Below are 10,111 nucleotides of genomic sequence, written 5' to 3'. Positions count from 1 at the left end.
CAGGGGGTCGAAGAAACAAACCCTTTCTTACAAATGGTTCCGACCTGTGTGTGATTTCTGGCAAATAATTTGGTACAATACGACAAATAATGAAAAATTAAATAAAATGAGACAATAAAAATTAAATGTATATAATCCCCCCATTACATATATCCTCATATATATATATATATATATATATAATATGAACTTTATTTATATAGCTTTTCTTAACAAAGTTACAAGGTGACTTACATAAAGAAAAATGGGGAATTAAAGGCAGCAATTAAAAACAAACAAGGCATTTTATTTTATTTACCTATTTATTCATTTATTTTCTCTCTCTTTTCTGTTGGGTGTGCTATACGGCTGGGGTGGGAGTATTGTATGTTGTTTTGTTTGTTAAAACTCAATAAAAAAGTATCTAAAATTAAAATAAACAAACACATCATAAAGCAGAAGTAAGTTACATGAAAATATAAATTGTCTGTATAATGGGAAAATAAAACACAAGAAAAAATCAAACAAGCTTTCCAATAAAAGAGTAAGAAGATAATAATAAGAGTTTTAATGATGCTGCCTGTAGTTTGGGGACTCTAAACAGCAAACGTCACCTGTAGTCACCAGCCCAGACCTGGGAATAACCAGGTGTAGTGCTGTAGTTATGTCAATTTGTTTAGTGGGTGTAATTTCACATTAGGCCCTAAGAGCCTACAGCAATGGTTCCCAGTCCACCCAGAGCACTCTAACAAGCCAATGAAAAACTTGAAATTAACTTGAAACCACCACCTTTGAAACATTTTTTTATTAAAGTTAAGGTCGCTTTATCACAACAGACATTCAGATTTCTCATCGTAGGAAAAACACAGGAGTCATTATTAGCTGAGTCGTGACAGGTCTCCACCATGAACAATACCACAACCACGGAGTTTACATAATGATGTGCAGCCATTGTTCATGTTATTACCAGTAATTACACATGTGCTATTATGTTTTTTGAGTCAGGGATCTGACTGTGGGATGGGATGTTGCTACTTAACCATTCATTTTTTTGTGTGAAAAGTGTTCAGACTGTGATAAGAAAGTAGAAGGGCACTGCACCAAACTTCAGAGAAAAAAAAAATCAACTTCATAGTAAAGATCCAGAGCTGCCCCAGAATTTAATGAGTTCTTCCCTGGCCCATCCCTCCACCAAGTTCAGTGCAAATCAGTACTTTTTGCATAATCCTGCTGATAAATAAACAGACACTGGTGAAAAAAAACCCTCCTTGTTCGAGGTAATGAGTTCAAATTGAACTCATGGAGCGTCCCTGAGAATCCCTAAACTGAACTTTACTTGGACAATAATAATAATAATAATAAAAATCATGTGTTCTCAGTCTGTCAGACAGTGGCGTACACAAGGGGGTGGGTGTCATGGGTACACAAGTGCCCCTTTAATCAAATGGAAAATCTATTCTGCATCCACCATTTTGCAAAACAAAAGACAATCTGAAAAAGACCAAATAAGTCAAAAAAGATAAGCCAGGTATTCATCACACACACCTCTGGGCCCTCAGCTTTTACCTAAACTCACTGTGGCTCCTGCAATGTTCACGTCATATTGTCCTCACTGGACAAAAATGCAAATTACAGAAGTTCTGAAACTTTTTCAAAACTCTACAAAATAAAAAATGTAAAAGAAAAACACACTGAAGCTGTTTAAAACCTGGAATAATTCATGTGGTAAAATGCTCAATTGCATTTAGTTTGGAGTTGAGATGGTAACAGGGTCATTCTCCCTCAGTCCAAATGTCTGGTTTGTTTTCTGCCCTGCTCCTCTGAGTGTCTGTGCAGGCAGCAGTGGGATAAGGAGAAGACTAAACTCTGCTCTGTCCCAGCAGCATTACATAAACCTCAGAAAATCATGTTCAAAATAAGCCATCTGATTCTGCTTTAACGGAACTCTGGCGGTTGCAGCAAGTGGTTTGATGGACAGAGCGCGTTTGGTTTTCATTAGATTGTCTCGACACTGACCCCCTGCCCCATCTACAGTAATGTGAAACCAGCCCTCTGGCAAGCGCGCTGTGTGGAAAAGAGCCGTGCAGAGCTCGTGCAGTCTGCACTGCTTCCACTACCCGGTCCGCAGGCTGGACTGCGCTGCCGCAATCTGCACCAGGAACTACCCGAGTAGTGACACACTTACCGAAACGTGCAATGGCCAAACGGGCATAGATGGTAAGCCTGTGTAGTCTTCGCTGAGGGTATAACTTGTTGTTTTTCCTGGAGGTGTGATATCGGAGCCATGGTGTGCAGTCAGACTCCCAGAAGTTTAGGAAGAGGCGACCGGGGCTTCGCTCCGCTGCTGGCTGCTGCTGCGCTGCTCGGGCTGCTGTTCGCAGGGATGCAACAAACCACAGCGTTCCCCACCTGGAGGTTAGAGGTATGCTGTGACCACTTCATGACCCGTAGGAGATCTCACTCCAGCTGTGAAGTCCAGTGTATTGTATGTTTTGTAATTATTAAGTTATGTAAGTAAGCTGTTGTCTCCTTGATTATTTCAGAAAACACAGCACCAAACTCCATTCAAAATTCAGCTTCTTAACATGTGCCTCTCCTTTCTGTGAAGCGACACGTCCGGGATACTTTGATTTAAATTATTTTTAATTAGTAAAGGTCATTTGTCAATTCGGCATATGCAGTATTGATATTACACGAGGCAACACTTAATATAACTAACTTATAACTAACTAACTTTTGTAAGTGGCTGTTTAAACTCCTGTTGACCGTCCTCCTCTAATACAGGAGCAGTTCTGACTCTAAATGTGAAAGTTTGAGTTTTATTGAAATAAAGTGACACTCAGTGGATCTTTTATTGCCCCGAATTCACCACAAGTACGTAAAGATTAATAACCTTCCTTATTATATGTTGTATAAGCTGTGTATATTTGACAGTCAGGAAAATGAAATAAATTATAACATTTTTTAATGAAGTATGGTCTGGACAGGTGTCAGGGCAATGAACAGACTGAATGAGCTTTAAAAAAAAATAGCCTCAGCATTATTCACGTGATTTTCATTTTACTTTTATTATGTAGAAGTGAAGTCCCAGCTTTTAAAGACTTTTAATAGGGGTCCACTGTCCATGCATTCAATCATTTCCCCCTGGTTTCCTTAAACGTACCATTAGTTAGACATCATCAGATGAAATCACTCTTACAGCTCAGCCACGGGCAGAAGCGTCACATTCAATTAATGTCAGGGTTAAGGTTCAGAAATGAGGGTGATGGATCCTGTAATCAGGTTATAGACTGTGGAGAGGATCCATGTGCAAGACTATCTTAAGTGAATTGGATAAATGTGTTAACTCCAATCGGTGCCATCCTCCCGCTGGATACAGAGCCTGGGGGAGAGCTTTATGTCATTTCCTTTGCCACACTCTCTCATTATATGTCAGTCAAGAAGACTGCCGGTGAGGATTACATAACCGCCTTAGATAAGCTCCTTGGGGGCCTCCAGAATAAAATGTAAAAGACACATGAGAGTTTAAATTTATCAGCGAGTGAATAAATGTAGGTCAAAGATCATCTTGAATGTGTTTCCTTTTTTTCCTTCTTCTTCCCTGAACTGTTTGCATGATTCAAAGTTTTAGAGAAAAGTATGACAACCCTCTGAGTCAGCACTCCCCTCACTGGCTGCACGGCTCAGTCTAACGCGCCTGTTTCGGGGCCTCATGGTTTACGGTTCATCTTTATTTGCGCCAAAGTGTGAGATTAGATTTGCAGTGAGTATAACGAGACACGACACGGAGAGAGAACCGAGCTGGCCTCACTGCATTAAACACCTCATAAATCACCGAGCACAAGACTCCGGCGTGTCAGCCGAGGTCAGGGGAACGCGCCTGTTGCGTAAAACCTCCGACCTGTGACATATAATGAAACGCAGAGACATTATCTTTAACATGAGAGCCGGAGAGACGTCGCCCAGCGGTGTCAGACAGTCCACCAGACTGCCTGCCCCGGTTTCACTATGTTGGCAAGGAAATGAAGGAAGTACGGCATCTCCTCGTCCTGACTGGGCGAAGCAGGGACCAGGAACCAGAGGATAGGGTGTAGAATACAAAGTGAAGGGAGTGGCTTTGATATTTGTTCTCCATCCACTGCGGGTTTTTTTTTTTCTTTCTTTTCCAGAGTAAGAAAATGCCGGAGCACAGGTCTCCTGTTTATCCTCAGTGGATTCCTCACAGTGAAAGCTTGAGACAAACGTTCAAATCCTGACTACTTTTTTTTTTTTTGAATATTTTATTTTTCACATTTATTTTGAACAATTTTTGTTGTTTGTGTGAAATTGTGTCATAATTTCTGTGTGAAGTATTGCGTAATGGCTAAAAAAGTGTTTTCTGAGGTGACCTTTGACCTTTGACCATCAAAGTCTAATCAGTTCGTCCCTGAGTCCAAGTGAATGTTTGTGCTAAATTTGAAGAAATTCCCTCAAGGCGTTACGGAGATATTGCGTTCACAAGGAGAAAAAATCTGTTTTTGTGAGGTCACCATACCTGTGGCCTTTGACCTTTGACCCCCCAAAATCTAATCAGTTCGTCCTTGAGTCCTAGTGAATATTTGTGCCAAATTTGAAGAGGTTCCTTCAAGGCGTTTCTTAGATATCGGGTCCACGAGGATGGGATGGACGGACAAACGTGAAAACAATATGGCTGCTGCTCCGACTGTCGCTGAGGAATAAAAACACAAAGTTTTGTTTCCCACCCAGAAAATAAAAAATAAAAATCAGTGCATAGAGTGAAACATAAGAGACGTGAGTCTAACACGGTATCTCCCTGAAAGAGGTCGTTGGTTAACGACAGACGGCTCGTTGTCATGGCGTCAGTGATGTTCCTTCGTGCTTTAGATAAGACTTTCAGAACGTCGTTGATCTTTACGATCAGTTCGTTTCAATCAGAAATCAGGTTTCCACGTCACTGCACCACATTTTCTTCTCCACACACACAGAGCGACCTTCAAGCATCTCATTAGGGAACTTAGTTGAGTAGCTGTTTTTTTTTTCTCAGTGAGCAGAGTCCAGGATCTAATGAGAAGGTAAAGCTCCGGTGATGTTGGTGAAGGAGGTCTCACCTTAGCAGGAGAGAGCCGACCTCTGTCCCACATCTGAATCTGACAGTCAGCTCTGGATTTGTGTCGTTGCTGTGGAGTGAGGTGAAGCTGATGAAGGAACTAGTCTGTACCTGGAATTACTAGGAGCTGACATCAGCTCTTCATCAGTCGTCATCACACACCCGACGTATTGTATATCAGCACAATTTGAAGTCCTTAAGGTCGAGGTTGAAACAGGGAAAAAGGGTCATGTGGACAGTTGTATGTACCTTCAGCTTTAATGCATTCCTCCTTAAATCTGCCTCAAATCCATCAGTTCCTGCAGGACAGAGCGAGTCCTCGGGTCACGATCGAGGCTTGACTTCACGTGATGAAAAGCGGATTAACCCGAGCTGGAATGAAGTCATCTGAAAAGATGTAATGCAATTATTGGTTAATAATTTTATACTTCATGTTTTATAAACAGGCAAACAAAGAGACAGAAGTTGCTCAGTCGATGGGGAGACGATACGAAGTTTAAAGTCTGAAGCTGCAAAAGTGAAACTGTCTCCAAGATCAGAAATAAGAAAGAATCCAAAGTGTCTTGTTTGAATTCCCGATCAAAGAGTTCGACTGCGTCCTCTCTCTGTTGTACTGTCGCTTCAGGTGTGTGAGGTGATTAATTAATTAAAGGTTTTTCTTTGTCCAAGGAAGAAGCTCACACCACTGTGTTGCTCATCGGGATCCGCAAAGAGGCCCGGTCGCAAGTGCTTCACCTCTCCAGGAACAAGCGCTACACCCTCACCCCGGAGCAGCTGAAATGGGACAAGTTCAAACTGACATACAAGTACTCATTTCTAATTCTTCCCCTGGTCAGCACAGCAGGAAAGTACAGGTGTAGCCAAAAAGGTCAAAGTGAATCACCTGACAGAACTCCAGAGATGTTTGATTCTTCCTGGAGATGAAGATGAAGTATCTGTGTTAGTGTAACTGCAGCAGATATATAATAGAATATCAGGTCACAGTAATGGAGCTGTAACTCGCAGCGCTGAGGGAATTCTGGTCCGTCTGAACAGTAGCCATTGTGTTTTTGGCAGATTGGTCCTGCTGCAGAGGAATGTGTGTAGAGACGAGTTTTAACCACACCGTGCTGTTGTCTCCGGGCAGGTTGCTCTCCTTCCCCACAAACTTGATAAACGCCAGTGACACGCGCCGAGGCATCGCCAAGGCCTTCGGCATGTGGAGCGACGTCTCGCCATTCAGCTTCAGAGAGGTGCCAGCTGACCAAGAGGCGGACATAAAGATCGGTGGGTGCTCCCCGACAGATGTTTATTGGCTCCGAGCTCCAGACTTCTGCTTTACTGTTTTTCTCTCCGTGCTGTCTGCACCTCCAGATTCATTAAATCACTCCACCGCAGCTATATTACCAAGCTTATATTCAGTGTGATTCATTATTCTAAACAAAAAAAAGAAAAAGAAAAGCTTTAACAACTTCCATACATGTCAGGCTACGGCGAGGCCGTCTTTACGATCCTCTGTCTGTCCCTCTGGGTGTAAACTCCAGGGTCCTGCACAGATTCAGAGTGACAGTGAGAGGGACGGTCGTCCTGCAGGGTGAAGCTCTGTCCTCTGTAATCCATCATCCTCCGCTCAAGTCTACACACTGCACTATTAATAGAGTGAGGCTCTCTCTCTCTCTCTCTCTCTGTTTTACAGGCTTCTACCCTGTCAACCACACAGACTGCCTGCAGTCCCACTTGCACCATTGTTTCGATGGCATCACGGGAGAGCTGGCTCACGCTTTCTTCCCGCCAACAGGCGAGATCCACTTTGACGACCATGAATACTGGATTCTTGGAAACATGCGCTTCAGCTGGAAGAAAGGTCTTTATCACGTTTGTTGAAATGGGGGGGGGGGGGGGGGTTACAGCAAACATGAAGAGAAAATAACCAGCAGTTTCTTTGTTGCAGGGGTTTGGCTGACGGATCTTGTCCATGTGGCGACGCATGAAATCGGCCACGTCCTGGGACTCATGCACTCCATGGACCCGAAAGCTATAATGCACCTGAACGCAACTCTGACGGGGCGCAAGCTCATCACCCAGGATGAAGTGTGGGGTTTACACCGTCTCTATGGTGCGTTCACTGTCCACGTTTCCTCAAGTTTCTGCCAGAACACAAATGGGACACATAGAAGTAGTAAGTCAAAGACAAACTGAATCGGTCATGAAGATCTTATGCGATCCATCCAAAAGGTGAACTACAGAAACTTCTTTAATGAATGGAAAAGATCCTCAAGACCTGAACAGTAAATTCAGTTCTGATGCCGGGGTCAGACTCCACGAGAGGCCTGAGGCCTGAGGCCCGACCCGACAGCACCAAAGTGTGGAACAGCATAAATAAAAAACATCTAAAGCAACATTATGCAAAAGCATCTGGCAGGAATATATGTAAAAATATATAAAAATAAAACACGTATCAGACATCACCAAAGGCTGAGACACAGAAATGTGTTTTCAGAAGAGATTTAAAGGAAGTTAAAGAGTTACAGCGTCTGATTTCAGGCAGGAGAAAGCTCCAGAGTGTCCAACGCCCGGTCACCCTCAGTCACAAGCCTTGACCTCGGGGAGACCAGCACGCCTCCTCCTGCAGATCTCAATTCTCAAACCACGTCAATAAATCTGAGATGTAATTTAAAGCCTTAAAATTCAGCAGAAGAATTAAAAAAAATCAATGATGGCGAGTCAGAAATGTGCTGTCGTCTGATCCCGGCATCAGAAGAATTATTGTAGACACGCTTGAGAGGAACCTGTGATCCATTTTTGGTCAGAAGCGACCAGAATGCAGACCACAGTGTTTGTCTTTGACGGCCGACACCGAAAGCCAACGTGGCATTAATGAATACTGTATAAACTACTCATGAGTCATGATTAGCGTGTATTATGGTGAGTCATTTTCATTGGAACAAAAAGCAGAACGAGGATTCAAATTCTTCTGCTGCTGACTTAGAGCTGCTGTCTGATCCTCCTCACTCCTCACTTCTCCTCCTCTCTTCCAGGATGTTTGGACCGGTTATTTATCTGTCCGGCCTGGGCTCGGAAAGGTTATTGCGACAGCAAGCGCAAGCTGATGCAGAAGCACTGCCCCTCCAGCTGTGATTTCTGTTACGGTAAGACACAGCAGCAGCAGCAGCAGCAGCAGCAGAAAACAGCAGCAGCCGTCCAGGGGAAAAAAAAAAAAAAAAGAGAAAGTTTTCTCTCAATTGAGCAGCGCGAGGAGCTGCTGTGAACTGTTTGCCAATGGAGCAACGGGAGCCAACAGGTCCAGCCATGCAGAGCTGCGATGGGGGTTTTCAAGAATCTCATTTGAAGGGAAATTGCACTTGCTACTGAAGGAGTTTGTGTTTAGTTTTGGAGAATAGCAGCGCCCCCAGAATACTAACAGAGCTGGGGGGGGGGGGGGGGGGGGGGGGGTACCTGCTGGTTGCTGTGTCTACACTAAGTAGTATTGATAACACACCCGTAGTGTAGCAGCCTGGGCTTTTCAGGCTTATCGTGGGGCGGACTAGCGCAGAGTCCCTCTGTTGCACAACAGGAAATGGCTCCTCTTAACCATCGCAGCCCATAGATTGTTGTGGCTGTCTGAGATTTTTGTCAGCAACAAGGGACAGTGTGGAGAGAAGCAAGAGGATACGATTCCTGGCTCACAGTAATCTGTTCCTCATTGTTGATTGGGAGATGTTGTACGGCTGTGGAAAATTCCTGAGTGAGTCCAAACCGCTGGAATTTCAGACTGTGGCTTGAGGGTTAGAGACACACAAGGTCAATTTGGATTTTTGTGGCATTAACGAGAGCGACTGTTTTTAAGCAGAATTTGAGTTGATCACTAGGCAGACGGTTGTGTTTGTCAGAAACCAGATGGGAGAGATTATATTGATAAGACAGGCCACGGCGCCGGCAGGTCAGGGGTGGTGAAAAGAGGAGCAAGTGTCTGATGGGATGAGGTCTGCATCGAATCGTCTGACCATTATCAGTGTTGGCGAGGGAGAGCGAGACGAAACACACACAGATAAATGCTGAAGCACTTTCCAGCACTGATCTTAGACAGACGGGAATATTATAAGATCATTAAAGGTCTAATCTTTGCAATTCTTATTTTGGAGTTTTTTTTTTGTTTGTTTGTTTGTTATTTCCTGTCAATCTTCCTCAGAATTCCCTTTCCCCACCGTGGCCCCCACACCCGCTCCCCCGAGGACCAAACACAAGTTGGTCGTTGAGGGCAAGAGGCTGACTTTTCGCTGTGGGAAGAAAATAGCATCAAAGAAAGGCAAAGTATAGTGAGTATCTACGGAAGAGGATTAGGGCCACGCGAAAAACAGTATCCAGTATTTAGTATTCTGACTTTCTGAGATTTAACTTGGAATTCTGAGGTTAAAATTGAAATTATAAAATAAATTTCATGTGGCCTTCTTCCTCTTCAGTAAGTATCTGTTGGTAGTCGACCTAAACGCAGTATGATTTCACTCAGCACTGTCTAATGTCTGACTCCCGTTCCAGCTGGTACAAAGACGGGGAGCTGCTGGAGTTCTCTCACCCGAACTACATCTCCCTGAAAGACGACCACATCACTATAGTGGCCAACGCCATCAACGAGGGCACATACACCTGCATCGTGAAGAAAAAAGACAAAGTTCTCACTAACTACTCGTGGAGGGTGCGTGTGCGCTTCTGAAGGCCGCGCCGCCTCCTCCGCGCACTGAACAGGACACATTCACACACACGGTCACACCTCATTCACTAGGGCACATATTTTGTTTTTTCTTTTTTTTTTTTTTTTTATAAAAATGACTTTCCTGTATCTTCCACACACAACTGTCTATCGTCGATTGTCATTGTGTAAGTGCGTTTTCATATGTGCAAGTAATAAATGTGCCGTGACAAGTAGTATTTTTGTGAAAATACTACCTGACTGTGAAAAGCTGTTCATGGCAGACATTGCGGTTTGTATTTTATTTGGTGATGAAAAATCCTTGCAGCCCTCGTCAGCTGTTTGGGACGATGTCCACC

The 10,111-nt window shown here is 43.7% G+C and overlaps 1 protein-coding gene across 1 annotated transcript; it reads left to right on the top strand.

Annotated features, from left to right (window-relative positions):
• The first annotated feature begins 2,135 nt into the window (after window positions 1-2,135).
• On the top strand, window positions 2,136-10,022 carry mmp23ba (matrix metallopeptidase 23ba). The gene is made up of 8 exons (XM_023399766.2): window positions 2,136-2,401; window positions 5,756-5,892; window positions 6,213-6,352; window positions 6,762-6,929; window positions 7,017-7,181; window positions 8,104-8,214; window positions 9,255-9,381; window positions 9,602-10,022. The coding sequence occupies exons 1-8, from the start codon at window positions 2,264-2,266 to the stop codon at window positions 9,774-9,776; spliced, it is 1,161 nt and encodes a 386-aa protein (XP_023255534.1). The 5' UTR covers window positions 2,136-2,263; the 3' UTR covers window positions 9,777-10,022.
• The last annotated feature ends 89 nt before the right edge of the window (window positions 10,023-10,111 follow it).

This window comes from Seriola lalandi, unplaced genomic scaffold (genome assembly GCF_002814215.2).
Source record: "Seriola lalandi dorsalis isolate HSWRI2012SDOR001 ecotype SW California unplaced genomic scaffold, Sedor1 jcf7180002052119, whole genome shotgun sequence".
Lineage (NCBI taxonomy): Eukaryota > Metazoa > Chordata > Actinopteri > Carangiformes > Carangidae > Seriola > Seriola lalandi.
This window is presented reverse-complemented; position numbering and strand designations above follow the sequence as displayed.

Excerpts from the sequence above, each read along its gene's own strand:
- mmp23ba (XM_023399766.2), top strand. The coding sequence starts at position 2,264 with ATGGTGTGCAGTCAGACTCCCAGAAGTTTAGGAAGAGGCGACCGGGGC. Across the intron at positions 5,893-6,212 it reads AAGTTCAAACTGACATACAA|GTTGCTCTCCTTCCCCACAA; the intron begins GTACTCATTTCT and ends GTCTCCGGGCAG. Across the intron at positions 6,930-7,016 it reads GCGCTTCAGCTGGAAGAAAG|GGGTTTGGCTGACGGATCTT; the intron begins GTCTTTATCACG and ends TCTTTGTTGCAG.